Below are 18,977 nucleotides of genomic sequence, written 5' to 3' on the forward strand. Positions count from 1 at the left end.
ATGGTGTCGGAACGAGTAATGGCGGAGCAAGTAGTGTCGGAGCAAGTTATGCCAATGTAGTTTGTTATAAATGTGGAAAACCGGGCCACATTATTAGAAATTGCCCGAACCAGGAGAACACGAATGGACAAGGCCGCGGAAGAGTTTTCAATATTAATGCGGCAGAGGCACAGGAAGACCCGGAGCTTGTTACGGGTACGTTTCTTATTGACAATAAATCTGCTTACGTTTTATTTGATTCGGGTGCGGATAGAAGCTATATGAGTAGAGATTTTTGTGCTAAATTAAGTTGTCCATTGACGCCTTTGGATAGTAAATTTTTACTCGAATTAGCAAATGGTAAATTAATTTCAGCAGATAATATATGTCGGAATCGAGAAATTAAACTGGTTAGCGAAACATTTAAGATTGACTTGATACCAGTAGAGTTAGGGAGTTTTGATGTGATAATTGGTATGGACTGGTTGAAAGAAGTGAAAGCAGAGATCGTTTGTTACAAAAATGCAATTCGCATTATACGAGAAAAAGGAAAACCCTTAATGGTGTACGGAGAAAAGGGCAACACATCTATTGTATATTATGTAATCTTGAGATACCATAGACACGTATACAATGTTTCGACCTATCATGTCGACACATCTATATATATATATTTCGGAACAACCATAGACACTCTATATGTGAATGTTGGAGTTAGCTATACAGGGTTGAGGTTGATTCCAAAATATATATAGTTTGAGTTGTGATCAATACTGAGATACGTATACACTGGGTCGTGGATTGATTCAAGATAATATTTATCGATTTATTTCTGTACATCTAACTGTAGACAACTAGTTGTAGGTTACTAACGAGGACAGCTGACTTAATAAATTTAAAACATCAAAATATATTAAAAGTGTTGTAAATATATTTTGAACATACTTTGATATATATGTATATATTGTTATAGGTTCGTGAATCAACCAGTGGCCAAGTCTTACTTCCCGACGAAGTAAAAATATGTGAAAATGAGTTATAGTCCCACTTTTAAAATCTAATATTTTTGGGATGAGAATACATGCAGGTTTTATAAATGATTTACAAAATAGACTCAAGTATGTGAAACTACATTCTATGGTTGAATTATCGAAATCGAATATGCCCCGTTTTATTAAGTCTGGTAATCTAAGAATTAGGGAACAGACACCCTAATTGACGCGAATCCTAAAGATAGATCTATTGGGCCTAACAAACCCCAACCACAATCGTTTCTTCAAACCTATCGGATTCGAATTGATCCACAAGTTTTGCTTCTTCTTCATATGGTTGAGCACTTCTGTTTGCAATCTCTAACTTTTCAACCAACTCCTATTGTCATTTTTCAACGAACATATTTCTAAATCGAGACTTTTCATCTTCGACTCCACTGCCTGAAATTTTTAAAAAATATATATTGTATAAAAATATTAATAATTAATTAATGAAATATAAAAGAAAGTCTTATTGTACTAAAATCAAAAGTACTTGGCTTTGTTGGGCTTAATTCAGTCTTGTGGACTGACAGACCCATTAAAAGCTTGTTGGACCAGAGAATAAGCCAAGTCAACAGAAAACCGTTGGTATCTTGATAATAGCGCGAGTAACAACATGACAGGAAAAAAAAGAGATTTTTTTTCTGAGGTTGATGAACAAGTAAATGGGCAGGTTCGATTCGGAGACGATTCACATATTTGAATAGCTGGGGTAAAGAAACGATTGTGGTGAAGTGCAACAATCGCGAATAGTTGGTGATTCCCGAGGCATATATTACATCATCCATGCTTTACATAGTAATAAATATACCAAGTCTTGGACAAATGACAAAATCGGGTTAGTATTGCTCTCATGTGAGAAGACCAACTAATCAAGTGAGTGATCGAAGCGTTAAAATGGTGCATTTGGGTGTCAAACATCCTGGTACCAAGGCGTATCTCGCTTAAACCCACGCAAACAAGAACAAGGTATGTATCGCTCGAGATGTGGGGGTATTTAAAGAGTCGTTAAGGTGAAATGGGAAGGTGTAAAACTTTGAATAATGAAGAACCAAATTCGGAGTGGGGATTAATACTCGTACCAATATCAATGGCACGTGCACAAATGAGAGTGAAGCAAATAGCAACCTGAATTTAGCAAGATGTTGATCATAGTTTTCAGTCATCATCATCAAGTTGAAAAAGGATGCTCATGGTAATGTGGTAAAACCATAAAGCAAGTTCGATATGTGGTAATGTGCTATAATAAAAAAAAAATTCACCTTCAACTTCAAGCTCAGAGTATCTATTTTGCCCGCAAATTCTGCCCGTAACGCATCCTCATGATGTTGCGTTTGTTTACTCGCAGGATCTTGCAGCAGCAGCAGCCTTCTCGGGTGCATTTTTTGCATCTCGAACAGCAATATCATGCTTCTGTTTCATAACCTCTTTTCTCTTATACTCCTGCCTGATTGTTGTGTGTATTAAATAATAATGATTGTTGTGAACACACACATACAACAAATATTAAAAATACCTCACAATCCTTTCTCGTAATAGTAGCACGAATACGATTTTGACGTAATTTTTTGCAAAGCAGAACCAGCCCCTACGGTGGTTGCATTAAAAGCAACCACTTTTCGTATGGTAGCCTACAACCTTGCCAACAAGTGAATTCAGTGACCCCAATGAACTATACGTTTATAAAGGACCATAACATATACACCATTAACTACTTAACAAATTTCATATAGTTCACTAACTACATAATGTCCTTATAACAATTTTTATAACCCCGCGAATTCGCGGGTTATAAACTAGTTATTATATTATTATAGCAGAATATATAAAATATGAGATTTAATACGAGACCAAATTTTATAACAGACAAACTGCTTAAAAAACTAACCTGCTGTGAAGAAGTAATTGTAGTAGGCACAGCACCATCATGCTTCAATTTCATAACTCTTTTCTCTTATACTCCTGCATGATTGTTGTGTGTATCAAATAATAATGATTGTTGTGAACACACAAAGACAACAAATATTAAAAATACCTCAATTTCCTTTCTCGTAATAGTAGTACGAATACGATTTTGACGTAACTTTTGCAAAGCAGAACCAGCCCCTTCGGCGGTTGCATTAAAAGCAGCCGCTTCTCGTATGGTAGCCTGCAACCAATTAAAAGAACCTATGTTGATGTACATGAGCAAAACGCTGTGAAACACTGAACCATTAACTTGGCAATTTATATCCAAAAGTCGTGATTCATAATCCTTGTCTTGTGAATACTACTTGGATGCAAAATATTTTCGTATCATTGAATTAGTGATCAAAATACTGACGATTTGTAACAAAAAATACATACAGAATAATACTTACTACATAATATACTAATTGCATACATGCATTATCTTAAACGTGAGTTCAAAGTCGTTCAATATTTAGTTTTGTTTGGCTATATCCTCTTTTTAGAAGAAGTCAATTTGTTTGCAAAAACTGAAACTAAATTTCATATAGTTCACTACTCCTTCCAAGAAGCTAAAACAAAAAAACAAGCAAACATTATATATAGACAATCATATATCTAATCCACCGAAACTTAGCATTGTCCTCAAACTAAACAAGATGAATAGCAACGATCACACATAAAACCCTAGCTCCGCAGTTACTAAAAAAAATAAAAAAAAATGCAAGATTAACAAACCTTAATCCTTTTCTATCTTCAAAATGACTATTTAAAGTGTGCACGAAGCTTTAGATAAATGATATTCTATATAGCATTGTGTACTTAAACTAAACAGCTTCATAAGATTTGATCACAACTATAGCCCTAGACCTTCTGTATACAATTACCATAACACATACATAATTAACTGTCACGTGGGCCATTAAGTGGGCCTGATCTGGAAATTTGGAGGGATACCCGAAAACAGTGGCTAGACAAGGAGCGTATCAAAAGCGAAATGGTAAAACAAAAGGCAAGGGCTAGATGGGTTGTAGAGGGAGACGAGAATACAAAATTTTTTCATTCAATGATCAAAAGAAACAACAATAATGTAACATTCGAGGGTTATTAGTTAATGGCGTGTCGAATGACTCCCCAAATGATATCAAATCCGAGGCTTTTAACCATTTTAGCAAGATTTTTAGAGAAGACAATTGTGAACGACCAAACCTTGAAGATCTTTCTTACCCGATTATTTCCATTGAGCAAGCAAATGCTTTGGAGGTATGCTTTGATGAAACGGAAATTCATGAGGCCATTCTTGATTGTGGTAGTTCGAAAGCGCCCGGACCCGACGTTTCAACATGAAATTTTTTAAAAGATATTGGGACCTAATCAAAACGGACCTAGTTGATGCGATTATTTGGTTTTGGAATAAGGGGGAGTTTTCTAAGGGATGTAATGCCTCTTTTGTCACCTTAATCCCCAAGAAAACGGATGCTATTGGATTGGGAGACTTTCGACCTATTAGTCTAATTGGAAGTTATTACAAAATAATATCCAAGGTGCTTTCCAATAGACTTCGGAAGATTATACCATCCCTAATCGGCTCGGAACAAAATGCCTTTATAAAAGGTCGGTATATCCTCGATGGTGCTTTAGTTGTGAACGAAAGTATTCGTTTTTTGAAAGCAACCAAAAGAAAAGGCGTTATTTTTAAAGTTGATTTTGAAAAAGCTTTCGATTGTCTTAATTGGAATTATCTCTTAGAAGTCATGAAGTGCATGGGGTTCGGCTAGAAATGGAGAAAATGGATTCATTCGTGTTTATGTTCGGCATCTATCTCCGCTCTCATTAATGGTTCGACTACAAAGGAGTTTAACTTAAGTCGTGGAGTAAGGCAAGGCGACCCCCTTTCCCCTTTTCTATTTATTTTAGCCGCTGAGGGATTGAACATCTTAACCAAAGATGCTACGGATTCGGGTCTTTTTAAAGGGATTGAAATCGGAGCGGACAAAGTCGTGTTATCACATCTTCAATACGCCGATGACACTATTTTTCTTGGTGATTGGTCGAGGTCGAATGTTTTTAGTATTCGTAACTTACTTAAATGTTTTGAATTGGCTTCGGGTCTAAAAGTCAACTATCAAAAAAGTTGTATTTATGGCATTGGGGTTGAATTCGATGAAGTAAGTTATTTGGCTAGCCGTATTGGGTGCCAAGTAGGGAAATTCCCTTTTACCTATCTTGGTTTACCTATTGGGTCGAAGATGAACAAAATTGGTGATTGGAATCCGGTTATTGAGAAGTTTAAAAAAAGGTTATCGAATTGTGTTGGACCAATCTTGACATAAAGTAATAAGTTAGAGGTTTATTTTGTGAAATTATATCACAAATGGATTTGAGGAGGTGGAACATGTGAACGGATAACAAGTGGGCTAGCCGTCATTGTTTTCAATTTTGCTTCTTCGTTGACTTTTCTACTTTATTCTAGACTTGACTATCCTAGATGATTCTAGACTTGGTTATCCTAGATTATTCTAGACTAGACTTGATTAACTTAATGGATAAGGTTAATCAACTATAAATAGGGATGTAATAAGGAGATTGTAATATGAGTTTTTCTATAATTGGAGAAGGATTTCCAATAAGTTCTTGTTCTTAAATTTTACTATTCTGTCTTCATAATCTGGTACCAAATTTCTTCAATTGGTATCAGAGCTAGGTTACAAAAGGGATCGTGTTGTTGATCAAAAGGACTAGATCAATCACCAGATTCTAAGACAGAAAAATACGAGCGTCGATCGAAGACTAGATTCATGGGGGATATTATCAATACCTCGGATGCAATCAAGGATACCAGCCATCTTACGTTCCAGTGCCCTATCCTAACTGCGACCAATTATCCCATCTGGTCGCTTAGGATCAAAGCGATTTTTAAGGCACATGGAATCTGGGAATCAATTGAACCTGGAACTGATGTCGATCAGAAAAAGGATAATGCTGCAATCGCTTATTTGTATCAGTCTTTACCTGAAGACTTGATTCTTCAAGTTGCAAGTTGCACCCATGCGAAGGAAATATGGGATGCAATTAAGACCCGTCACCTTGGAGTTGAACGAGTAATGGAGGCTAGGCTTCAAACTCTTAAAGCTGAATTTGAAGCAGCAAGGATGAAAGATAACGAAAAAATTGATGATTTTGCAGCAAAACTTTCTGGAATTGCCTCAAAATCAGCTGCACTTGGAACCGTCATTGAGGAAACCACGTTGGTGAGAAAAATATTAACTGCCATACCAGAAAAATTCTTAAATATGGCAGCCAATATCGAACAACTGGTTGATCTCAAAACGGTGAAATTCCATGAAGTTGTGGGTAGGCTAAAAGCTTACGAAGAACGAACCAGTCTAAAGACTACAAATAACAGCCATGACCAACTTCTGTTGTCCTATGAAGGATGGGACTCAAGAAAGAAAAGGGAAAACAACTTTGGTCGAGGTCGAGGGAATGGCCAAGACACCCGGGGTAGGGGCCGAGGTCGTGGACAGTTTGGTGGTCGAGGCCGCGGACAAAACTTTTTTGCTGGTAGACAAACAACTGAAAACTTAACTAAAGATCGATCCAAGCTGCAGTGTTTTCGATGTGATGCATTTGGACACTTCTCATCGGATTGTCCAACACGAAAGAAAAGAGAACAAGCAAATTTGACTCAAGCTAGATCAACCGAACTACCAGTGGCTAATGATGACAGACCTGCACTATTGATGTCCATAGCCAATCAAAGAAGCGAGAAGGAAGTAATTCATCTAAGTGAAAAGAAGGTTTTTCCAGCAAAGTATGAGTCACATGATGGTGGAGAAAACATGTGGTACTTAGATACTGGAGCAACAAACCACATGACAGGAAACAAAGGACTGTTTTCAAAACTTGATACGGATATTGGTGGTACAGTGAGGTTTGGGGACAACTCGTATGTAGATATAGAAGGAAGAGGATCTATTCTTTTAACATATGGATCGCTGCTAATGAAGGTTCAAAGGTCTCCTAATCGGCTGTATAAAATTAATCTCGAGGTTGGGACACCAATTTGTTTACATGCCAAGATTGATGATCCAGCATGGTTGTGGCATGCCCGTCTCGGTCATGTGAATTTTGATACAATAAAGCGACTAGGGACCAACAAGCTAGTGGATGGAGTGCCGGTTATTGACCACCCTACACAGATGTGTGAAGCATGTTTAGCAGGGAAACATTCACGACAAAGTTTTCCTGTCCAGACGACTTCTAGAGCCCAAAATCCACTGGAACAGGTTTATGCAGATCTGTGCGGACCTATTTCCCCTGCCACCCAAGCTGGAAACAGGTACGTTCTGCTGATTGTTGATGATCACAGCAGGTTTATGTGGTCTTTCATGTTAAAAACCAAAGGAGAGGCGTTTGAGCAATTCAAGAAATTCAAGGCGATTGCTGAAAATCAATATGGAAGGAAAATAAAGGTCCTTAGAACTGATCGGGGAGGAGAATTTACATCCAACGAGTTCAATCAATACTGTGATTATGCTGGAATCACAAGACAGTTGACTGCACCTTACACGCCACAGCAGAATGGTATCGTTGAAAGGCGAAATAGAACAGTGATGAGCACAACAAGGAGTTTTCTTAAAGCAATGGATATGCCACAAAGTTTCTGGGCTGAAGCAGTACGTCACTCGGTTTATGTTCTAAACAGGTTGCCCACAAAGATTCTGAAAAATCAAAAACCATATGAGGCTTTAAAAGGAAGAAGACCAAATCTTGATCATTTACGTGTGTTTGGATGTGTTGGATATGTGAAAGTACCTCCAGATCAAGTAAAAAAACTTGATGACAGAAGTATTCCTATGGTTTATTTAGGAACTGAACCAGGAACTAAGGCACATCGTATGTATGATCCCGAGAAGATGAAAATAGTAATCAGTCGAGATGTGGAATTTGATGAGGCACGCAAATGGGATTGGCATTCCGGAGTAGAATACAATCAAGAACCTAATCACAAAGGAGAATTCGTGATACATATAAACCCCGGTGAAGTTGTCTCGGCTGATCAAAATTCCGAAAATGGGCCTACTGAACCAGGCAGCCCAAGTAGCTCATATAGCCCACAAAGCAGCAACTCCTCAAGTCAAGGAATATCGACCAATGAGGAAAGCATAACCCATTCTAATGCTAGCAGTCCTGAAACAACAGTAAAACAACGAGGACCTATGATGTCTCGTCTCCCGACAGATACAGTCAATGAGTCGGATCCATCTATGGCAGAAGAGGAGACATATGATGATACACCACCACGAGGTTGGAAAAATCAAAGTGATATATATGATCTTCTTCTTACTGAAGGAGAACCAACAAATTTCAGGGAAGCTACAAGATATAAAGAATGGCAGCAAGCTATGGAAGGTGAAATAGCTTCCATTGAAAGGAATAATACTTGGGAGTTAATGGATCTACCCCAAGGACACCGACCTATTGGACTAAAATGGGTATACAAAATTAAAAATGATGCAAAAGGAAATGTCACACGACATAAAGCACGGCTAGTTACCAAAGGCTACATCCAGACACATGGTGTAGACTTTGACGAGGTATTCGCACCCGTAGCTAGACTTGAGACTGTTAGACTTATTCTAGCTTTGGCAGCCCAAAGAGGGTGGGATGTTCATCACCTAGATGTTAAAACAGCATTTCTACACGGTGACCTCAATGAAGAAGTCTTCGTATCTCAACCGGAAGGTTTTGTGATAAAGGGGAAGGAACAAAAGGTGTACAGACTGTCAAAGGCTCTCTATGGCCTGAAGCAAGCCCCACGTGCTTGGAATACAAAATTAGATGGAGTTCTAAAGGAATATGGATTTCGAAGGTGTAAGCTTGAACAAGCTGTATACACAAAAAGAACACAAGAAGGATCACTTTTGGTAGGAATTTATGTTGATGATTTGATTGTAACGGGTAATAACCTGGAGAAAATCAAACAATTCAAAAGGCAAATGGAAGATAAATTCGAGATGAGTGATCTGGGCTTACTTTCTTATTATCTCGGACTCGAAGTAATACAAGGCATAGATGAAATAAAAATTCATCAATCAAGATATGCTAAAAGAATCCTAGAGGAAGCAGGAATGTGGGAGTGCAATTCCACCAAATATCCAATGGGACCAGGTCTGAAGTTGATGAAAGATGATGGCAGCAAATGTGTTGATGCAACTGAATACCGGAAAACAATTGGATGCCTTCGGTATTTAACTCATACACGGCCGGATCTTGCATACTCGGTGGGATATGCAAGTAGGTATATGCAAACTCCTAAAATTACTCATCTTCAAGCTGTTAAGCAAATTCTCAGGTACTTGAAAGGTACAGTAGACCTGGGTATTCACTATCGAAGGAATGGTAGCAATAACCTACTTGGATTTAGTGACAGCAGCTTCTCGGTGGACCCAGATGATGGAAAGGGTACTACTGGATTAGTGTTCTACTTTGATGATGGACCTATTGCTTGGAATTCACAAAAACAACAAACAGTGGCCTTATCATCATGCGAAGCAGAATTTATGGCTGCTACTGCAGCACCTTGTCAAGCAACATGGTTAAGGGGACTCTTAGCTGAAATAACTGGAAGAAAAGAAGAACAAGTCGTGATCAAAGTTGATAATAAGTCAGCAATATCATTGATGAAAAATCCGGTATTTCATGGAAGAAGTAAGCATATCGACGCACGGTATCATTTCATACGAGAATGTGTTGAAATGGAGAAAATTAAAGTTGAACACATCAGTGGGGATCAGCAACGGGCTGATATTCTTACAAAAGCATTGCCGAAGTTAAAGTTTGCTGAAATGAGAGAGATTCTTGGGGTTCAAAGGATTGAAGACTCAAAGAAATAAATGATTACTCAAGGTCAAGATTGGGGGGGTGATTGTTGGACCAATCTTGACATAAAGTAATAAGTTAGAGGTTTATTTTGTGAAATTATATCACAAATGGATTTGAGGAGGTGGAACATGTGAACGGATAACAAGTGGGCTAGCCGTCATTGTTTTCAATTTTGCTTCTTCGTTGACTTTTCTACTTTATTCTAGACTTGACTATCCTAGATGATTCTAGACTTGGTTATCCTAGATTATTCTAGACTAGACTTGATTAACTTAATGGATAAGGTTAATCAACTATAAATAGGGATGTAATAAGGAGATTGTAATATGAGTTTTCCTATAATTGGAGAAGGATTTCCAATAAGTTCTTGTTCTTAAATTTTACTATTCTGTCTTCATAATCTGGTACCAAATTTCTTCAAATTGGAGAATGAGATCGATGTCATTTGGTGGAAAAATTGTCCTTATTAATTCGGTTTTAAGTAGTCTCCCTTTGTACTTCTTTTCACTCTTCCGTGCTCCGTCATGCGTGTTACAACAACTTGAGAGGTTACGTCGTTCTTTCTTTTGGGGCGGGTCGGATTCGGGTTCCAAAATTTCTTGGGTTAAATGGGAAAAAATCTTAAACACTTTTGAAAAAGGGGGGTTAAATATTAGGTCTTTAAAAAGTAAAAATCTGGCGTTACTGGGGAAGTGGTGGTAGAGGTTCAAAACCGAAATCGACTCACTTTGGGTTAAAAGTATTCGTAGCATTTATGGTTCGGGCGGGGGCTTGGATATGGCATCCGATTCAATTCGGGTCCGGGTACTTGGATTAACATTATCAATGCAGGAAGAGCAATCGATGATCTTAGTATCGACTTCAGGAATTCTTTTGTCACCAAAATTGGAAACGGAATCTCAACGTCTTTTTGGAACGACATTTGGATTGATAATTGCAAACTAAGTTCAAGATTCTCAAGATTATATCACTTGGAATGTTCGGCTACAGCTACTGTTAGTGACAAAATCAAAGTCTCAGAAGCGGATGGCATTCAGTTTTCGTGGGATTGGGTCAGAAGGCCCACTGGGCGTAGCGCGGGTGAACTGGACTCTCTTATGGATCTGCTGGTTTTGTATGGGTTTGAGCCGGAAGGAAGGGACCATACTACTTGGTCGTTATGCACTACGGGTAAATTCACTGTTAAAGCCTTATCCATGTTGATTGATGAGCAATTTCTTGCGGGTCATGTGGACGGTATGGAGACAATGCGTAACAACTTGGTACCGAGAAAAATAGAGATATTTGTTTGGCGTGCCCTCAAAAAGCGACTCCCAGTTTGGTGCGAACTTGACAAAAGGGGTATCGATCTTCACTCCGTGAGATGCCCTCTTTGTAACGATGATTTAGAATCCGTGGAACACATTTTAATTTTTTGCAAGCACTCTATAGATATATGGGATCGTGTTTTTAACTAGTGGAACTTGGGATCCTTTTCAAATTATAGTTTGGGAGAACTTCTACGTGGTAATATCTCAAATACTTGCTCGGGTTTCGGTAAAAAAAATAATACAAGCTATCGAATGGATTTGTGCGTATTTCATTTGGAAAAATCAGAACACTATGGTCTTTCGTGAAAAACTTTGGACCGCGCCGATGATTCTTAATGAAATACAAATCAAGTCCTTTGAGTGGATTTCGAGAAGATCGAAAGGAAAGAACTTCGATTGGTTGATTTGGCTTCATAATCCGAATGTGTATCTTATCATGTAATTTGTAATTTTTTTATTGTAATTACCTCGTGTTGCTTGGTTTGCTCTCTTCGCAAACTAAGCTTTGTCGTGTTTTGTTTTTTTGTTTTGTAAGTGGCCATTATATTGTCGGCACTTACTCTATTGTACATCTCGTTTTACAGATTGAATATACTTGCTTGCCTTTCAAAATATATATATATATATATTATATATTTGATAAACCCTAACCCTTCCGTACACAATTGAAGCACAAAAACTACCTGATTCAGGCCGCAGACCGAAACATCACCTGCAGGTTATTTAACAAGTTGAAGAATAGTAACGGCTTCGGGATCCATCTGCAACTTTCCTTTTTCTTCACAGTCAACAAAACCGATAGCTCCCGCCAGACCAGAGGTGGATGTAGAGAAATTAAGAGATGAAGGAGATGATGATGACGGTAAGGCCGGTGATTCATCGGAACTTCCTTTCATCGCCGGTGACGGGGGTGGTCTGTTTGGGTGTACAAAAATTGGGGGATTTTCAATTTTGAAATGGAATGGTGGTCCGAGGGAAAGCGAGAACATAGGGTTCGTGGGACGCACGCTGTGCTTGTTCCTATTCCTATATGCTCAAAGAGAGTCGTTTCATAATTATTTTTATTTATTTATTTATTTCTTTGATAAAAAAATAAATAAAAAATCTATAACATGACCAATTATGTTAAGAGATTACTTTCATTCTCACAAAATATATATAACATGACTAATCCTGTATATACAATCCTTTTTGATAAAATTGTTTTGAATTTGATTGTTGTCATATAAGTTTTGCTTGCTTTCATTTCAACAAAATAGGTATAGAATTACTGTCATTGTAGTGCCATAGGCTGATGGTTTTAAAAAAAAGTTATTAGCCTTAAAAGAGAATTTTTGTATTTTTACCATTTAATGTAACTAATGACTATATAGAATCTCTCAGTCAATCAAACCAATAGTTCTTTAATAATGTTAAAATAAATTATGTTTATTGATACAACTTTTGTGTCCATGGTGGCATGAAGCTTTCACAATTCATAGAGTATCCAAGTTAATCTCAGTGTTATGTAGAAAAGATGTATCAAAATCAATATAGACAAAATGCTCTTTAACGCGTTTGAACCGAGTTCTTTATTGTTGCAACTTGCAAGCATTGCATAAAAGCGAATAAATCTTCTGTTTAGGAACTTCAGAAGGTCACAATTGAACACGAAATCTTTTGCATATTAACCAATATTCAGTAAAACATCATTCGCAACCCACGGAGCAAAACTAAGTTCACCATCTTAGCTAATATATTTGTAAAGGCCTTCACAAGTGAATTACAGGAAATCTTGCTTTAAACATGTTCACAGAGTAATTCCATTGTTATCAAAGGGTCAAGTACAAATTTTTAATTTATACGCATTGCTTGTAGACGATATTTCTCAAAATCAGCGTCCAAATCTTCCACTGATACTTCCTGAGGACGACCGCAACCCTGATCCTTCCTAGATCCACGAGATCCAATTCCACCACGCTCTTGTCCTCTTCCAACAATTCTCCCTCGGGTGCTGTCGAATGAGAAAAAATGACAAGCGCTATAAATTGTGTCCACACATTTGAAAAGGACTACATTCACAAAGACACTTTATAGGATCAAGAGAGCATAGAATGGATAGAAACCAACAGTGTCCGGTTTGTTGTGTTACGGGTCCAAAGTTCTAAATTCTCTTTATAAGGTAATAAAGTATCAAATATTTTTACAACAAATAGTTTTGGGCCACATTTGGAAAACTTTCAATCCTATTACCTTTCATTCTTAGCTAATCTTTCCATATAACCGATGAAATGATAAATATATAATAAATGAACATAAAATTAATTGTGTATTGTCACCGGATAAGAATCCTCTCCAGTTATAAAATAACCTGATTGATCATGTTACTGGGTTTGTGACAGAGAAAATAGGGAGCCCACTATTTATTAAATTTATTTATTTATTATTACATTTTCTTTATGCATATATAAAAAGTAACCTAATAGACCAAGTTATAGAATCCCAACCCATTATAAGGACACTAGCATGAGAGCACCATTTGGATCATAATGAGTAGATCGACAGGGACACCCAAAGTTTCAAACCCTGTTTTTTTTATGAAAACCCATCATGTAAGAGTCAGATGCCGTGCATATTCTTGACACCAATGGGGATCGAATCCTCACCCATATTTGCAAAGAGCTTCCACATAGTGAGCCCCGATATCTAAAGCAACAAGTATCATTCGCGCCTAACAGCGTTGGTAACAAATATATAATATTCCCAGAACAAGGTGCATCATTTCACACACAATGTTCATACCGCCAATTGATAGCCTTAAAGTTATTTTACCGTATGCATAATATTAATAGACAACACTCCAGATTATCCTAAATTTCTATGAAGAAAATTAAACCAGCTAGCAAGCATCCTGCATAATTTTTAATAAACTGAAATACTGAATAGTCATGTTACTGATGCAACAACTAATTTAACAAACTAGAGAATTTTTCGAGAACTATTGGTGTGATTATTTCCTGTTACACCCTTTTGCATGGGCGCAACAGGAACATGGGTAACAATGTTTACTCCAACCAATGCAAGCCGCATAGGTTTGCCATCAAGCTGTACATTGTTATATCTCTTCTTTGCAGCAACCGCATCTGACTGGCAAACAAACACAACCTCTGCAGTTCCCTGTCAGATAAACTCTTCTATAAGACAATAGTAGATGCAAATATATATGCAACACATGACAATTTCAACCCATTTATTTGTGAAATGGTTGATTCAGGCGATGCTTTATCTCCAAGGAAAAAAAAATAGCTAAAGTGAAAGAATATATTTAACAAACTAACTGTATTTTAAATGCATAAAAGCTACCTACAGTTTATTTGATAGTTGATACACTAACTACATATCATTAAAGGCGTTTTGAAACTTTAAGCTTTAGTATACCTTTGAAATTCCAGTTCTATCATAATGGACTGAGTAGCGTTTCAACTCTCCAACATCATAAAACAGCACCTGCAGATGGCCACATGAGTATGAAGCAAAAATATAGTTTCAAATATAGCATAAATAGGTACCGAACAACTCTCACGACATGTATTTTCACAAAACTACCACATCAGCCAAAAAACTCCCAGATAACCCCCACTATAGCGAGTGGTCTAACATTTATTAAACGAAAGCAGCATAAAATCACTTATTCAACACATATTAACCATAATACATTTAAAACAGCTTTGTGTATAAATCCAATAATCCATATATATATACCTTCATATCCTCATTAGTAACTTCATAGTGCAAATTAGAGATATAAAGCTTTGTCCCTGCTTCAGAATTACCCTTGCCTCCAACCAGCATTTCTTGCACATGATAAGCCTGCAATCACAACAGTTAACCCTAAAAAATGTAATACATACACACGGCAAAACTTATACGAGTATTTTGTATACAACTATAATTTTAATTTTAAGATTTTCAGCAGAATTATTAATAACTCGCCAATAATGACTGATTACATATTAGTGATTCTCATGTCCGAGAAATCTTCGTTATTAGCATTCAGTTATGATAAATGGACCTAGTTTTAACCACCAAATTCCTCTCACTTTATTGTGGGCGATAGAATTTGAACGTAGGTTTAAACTGCCACTGAAGTAATTTGTTTAGAAACCCTAAAACATCACCTGAGGGACAAAGTTTACATTTTACATTTTACAAACCATTATATCAAAATTCCTGATACAAACAATTATATCAAAATTTACATTTTACATCATTAGTTTTAGTATATGAAAAGAATCTCTAACAAGGAACTTCTAAAGTATCTTATACATATTATAAGCTCATTTTATCATCCTTCGGACAATAGTAGATCCCGTTTATCGCTGATCCAACTACACCCGGGAGTTTTCTTAACCCCCGTATCAAACATTCTCATCCTTAACCTTTTAGCATCAGCCCATCGGCCTGATTCTGCATAAATACTCGATAAAACCACATAATGAGCTTGATTAACCGTCTCTAACTTCACAAGATTATCTAAAGCTAACTCACCAAACTTCACATTACAATGCATTTGACACGCACCCAATAACCCACCCCAAACTCCCGCATCTGGTTCCATTGGCATCGACTCAATTAACCTTAATGTTTCATCAAACAAACCCGCTCGTCCTAACAAATCCACCATACAAGCATAATGTTCCAACTTTGGCTCAATACAATATTTCCTTTTCATTAAATTAAACACATTTTTTCCCTCTTCAACTAAACCAGCATGTCTACAAGCAGACAACATGCTCAAAAACGACACTGAGTCGATTTCAACAACATTATCTTGCATAAGTGTAAAAAACTCAAATGCACAATTCACAAGCCCGTTTAATGCGTATGCAGCCAGCATTACATTCCAAGAAACTGTATCCTTATCGTTAATTTCATCAAAAACAGCTAATGCATTATCAACGCGCCCACATTTTGAATACATGTCAATAAGCCCGTTCCCAATTTTAGTATACGAAAACAATCCGGTACATATTATCGCACCGTGCAACGATGCACCTTCTTTTATGTCTGACAAGTAAGCAACTGCTGGTAGTAAACTCACAAACGTGACTAAACCGGGTTTAAAACCTTCAACTTTCATTCTGTTAAACATTAAAACAGATTTTTGAGCATGCCCGTTTCGCGTATAACCTCCAATCATCACATTCCACATAACTTGATCTTTAAATTCGGTTAATCCAAACAAAAGTTCAGCATAAGAAAGATTCCCGGTTTTCGCGTACATATCAATAAGAGCATTGTTAACATGACAATCAGATTCAAACCCATATTTTATAACTAACCCATGAACCATGGTTCCAATGTTAAAATCGGCTAAATGGGCCAACGATGTAACCACACCCACAATGCTACCCGGGTCAGGGTGCACGTCAGTTAACCGTAATCTACAAAACATATTAACCGCAAGATTAGCCTCACCAATCTGAGCATACTGATTAATTAAAGCATTCCACGCCACAACTTCTTTATAACACATTCGCTCAAAAACACACATTGCTGATTTAAAGTCATCACATTTGGCATACATGGCAACAAGTGAAGTTTCTATAGACATATCAGAGTTAATTCCCTTTTTAATTGAATAACAATGTAAACTTTTTCCTAGTTTCTTGCAGCATAACTCTGCACATGCGGGAAGAACACCAACTATTGTTACCATACTTGGTTCAAATCCTGCAAACTGCATATCACGAAATAAGGAAATCGCTTCTTCATAATAACCGGATTGTGTAAATGCTGCAATAACTGCAGACCAAGCTACCATATCTTTTCCAGAAAGATTATGAAATAAATCTCGAGCCTTTTCAAACTCTCCACATTTTGCATACATTGTTATAAGAGGTGTACACACACGAATATCAGAATCAAACCTGTTTTTCTTCACACATTCATGAATGATTTTTCCTGTTTCTAAATCGTGTATTTCACCAGCTGCTGATAAAGCACTAACAACTGATACGATATTTACGTTTAGACCACTGTTCATCATTTGATCAAATAATTCCAGGACTTCATAGTGACACCCATTGAGTGAAAATCCAGCCATCATTGTACCCCATGAAACATCGTCTGGATTTTGCATCAGTTCAAATACTTGATAAGCGATATCAGTTCTTTCACATTTGGAGTACACATCAATCAATCCATTCACAACATTATTTGGAAAACGTCTCCTAATTACATACCCATGAACACAATTGCACAATCTAACACTTGATAGCTTACAAACTGCAGGAAACAAATTCACAAACTAACACTGTTAGGCTGAACTCCCCCATCAAACTGCATATTCCGAAAAACCTCGACTGCTTGCCCGAAATCAGAACTTTGCGATAACCCTGCCACCATGGCATTCCACACAGCTACATCTCTCTGAGGCATTTTATCAAACACTTCACGTGCACAAACCAACTGCCCACATTTACAGTACATATCTATAAGTCCAGTCCCAATGTAAATATCATATTCTAACCTATTCTTAACAATCTCTTCATGAATCAAAACACCCTTTTCAATATCCAAAAGCAAAGTACAAGCTTTAAGTACATACGTATAAGTGTACTTATCAGGCTGTACTATAAAATCGTCATTATTTACCATTTTATTGTATATAATTACTGCTTCTTGATATTGTTTTGATCTAATATGTGCTTTAATCATTGAATTACATAATATAACATTTGGATATGATGTTGAATTAAATACTAATCGAGAAAGATTGATTTTTTTGAAGGATGAGTATGATTGTATGAGATGGGAGTTTGTATAATTGCTGTGTGCGAAGCCTGTGACTATTAATTGGGTGTGAATTTGAAGAAGGTGGTTTAGGGTTTTAGCTGTGGAGATGAAACTGATTATATGGTGGTGATTGTTGAAGGAAATTTGTGAAGGGTAATTATGAAAGGCTTTGGAGATGGAATTAAGGTGTTTTGGATGTAAGTTGCGATGATTGTATGTAAGGAAGAGTTTGATTTGTTTCATCTTTCTGATTTGAGTTTCATGAAGGATGACGATGGATCTAAAACATGATTGCAAAAAATCATATGTTATTCATATGTTATTCACTTTCTTTTAACCTTCTTTTTCTCCTCCACCTTAATAACTTCTTCATTCATTCAAAAATCATAAACCCACACATATAAAATCAAAATCAAAATCAAAATCAAAATTTTCCATCCATCAAAACCTGGATCAAACATTAATTAATTGGCAGTCAAGAACTATAACATGTACTGCTATAAACTTATCATCCACAATCCCAGCCATTTATAAACAAACATTCAACCACATTACTCCCACACCCGACAACAGCATTTTCGCAGGCCAGTCTACTGGCTGAAGATGTTTTGATCAGCATGTCGAAGCCAAATGGCTACTCGAGTTCAAAGTCGTGTGATAATCGAGTAACATCCTTTTTGATCTTCAATTTCCCGGAGTCATGGTCTCGAGTAGATTGCCGGAACGTTTTCGAGAAGTACGGTACTCTTATAGATGTGTTCTTTCCACGAAAGAGATTGTCGAGCGGTCAACGTTTCGGGTATGTTCGTTTTGACGACATTACTGATGTCGATTCTTTCACAAAAACCCTGAATACCATTCAAGTTAATGGGAAGTGGATTCGTGCTTACAAGGCCTTGGAAAGAAATATTGTTCATCGTTCACCGTGTACGGATCGTGAGAAAAAAATGAATGTTGAGGGATTTGATGACTTTCCACCTGCTCCTTGGAGCTGTGGGCTGTCCAATCCATCGAAATGGGAAGGGAAAAGCTTCGTTGAGTC

At 37.1% G+C, this 18,977-nt stretch overlaps 2 protein-coding genes and 1 pseudogene across 4 annotated transcripts; all 3 read right to left on the reverse strand.

Annotated features, from left to right (window-relative positions):
* Positions 1 to 1,291: 1,291 nt before the first annotated feature.
* On the reverse strand, positions 1,292 to 12,129 carry LOC139895886 (uncharacterized). 3 transcript variants are annotated; one of them, XM_071878432.1, is made up of 6 exons: positions 11,871 to 12,129; positions 3,049 to 3,162; positions 2,902 to 2,975; positions 2,530 to 2,644; positions 2,276 to 2,460; positions 1,292 to 1,412 (listed from the first exon to the last, which is right to left on the reverse strand). In XM_071878432.1, the coding sequence occupies exons 1-3, from the start codon at positions 12,036 to 12,038 to the stop codon at positions 2,952 to 2,954; spliced, it is 306 nt and encodes a 101-aa protein (XP_071734533.1). In that variant the 5' UTR covers positions 12,039 to 12,129; the 3' UTR covers positions 1,292 to 1,412; positions 2,276 to 2,460; positions 2,530 to 2,644; positions 2,902 to 2,951. The 3 variants fall into 3 exon arrangements, 2 of the variants coding, with proteins under 2 accessions (XP_071734533.1, XP_071734532.1); XR_011776066.1 differs by lacking the exon at positions 1,292 to 1,412 and adding an exon at positions 2,037 to 2,141 and having other exon boundaries at positions 11,842 to 12,129; XM_071878431.1 differs by lacking the exon at positions 1,292 to 1,412 and adding an exon at positions 2,037 to 2,141.
* Positions 12,130 to 12,991: 862 nt separating this feature from the next.
* On the reverse strand, positions 12,992 to 15,408 carry LOC139899801 (THO complex subunit 4B-like). The gene is made up of 6 exons (XM_071882636.1): positions 15,404 to 15,408; positions 15,352 to 15,367; positions 14,900 to 15,007; positions 14,576 to 14,644; positions 14,118 to 14,314; positions 12,992 to 13,178 (listed from the first exon to the last, which is right to left on the reverse strand). Exons 1-6 carry the CDS (start codon positions 15,406 to 15,408, stop codon positions 12,992 to 12,994), a joined length of 582 nt encoding a protein of 193 aa, XP_071738737.1.
* LOC139895887 (pentatricopeptide repeat-containing protein At2g39620-like) lies at positions 14,970 to 18,184 on the reverse strand (annotated as a pseudogene).
* Between the last annotated feature and the right edge of the window lie 793 nt (positions 18,185 to 18,977).

The sequence above is a fragment of the Rutidosis leptorrhynchoides genome, chromosome 3 (genome assembly GCF_046630445.1).
Source record: "Rutidosis leptorrhynchoides isolate AG116_Rl617_1_P2 chromosome 3, CSIRO_AGI_Rlap_v1, whole genome shotgun sequence".
Taxonomy (NCBI): domain Eukaryota; kingdom Viridiplantae; phylum Streptophyta; class Magnoliopsida; order Asterales; family Asteraceae; genus Rutidosis; species Rutidosis leptorrhynchoides.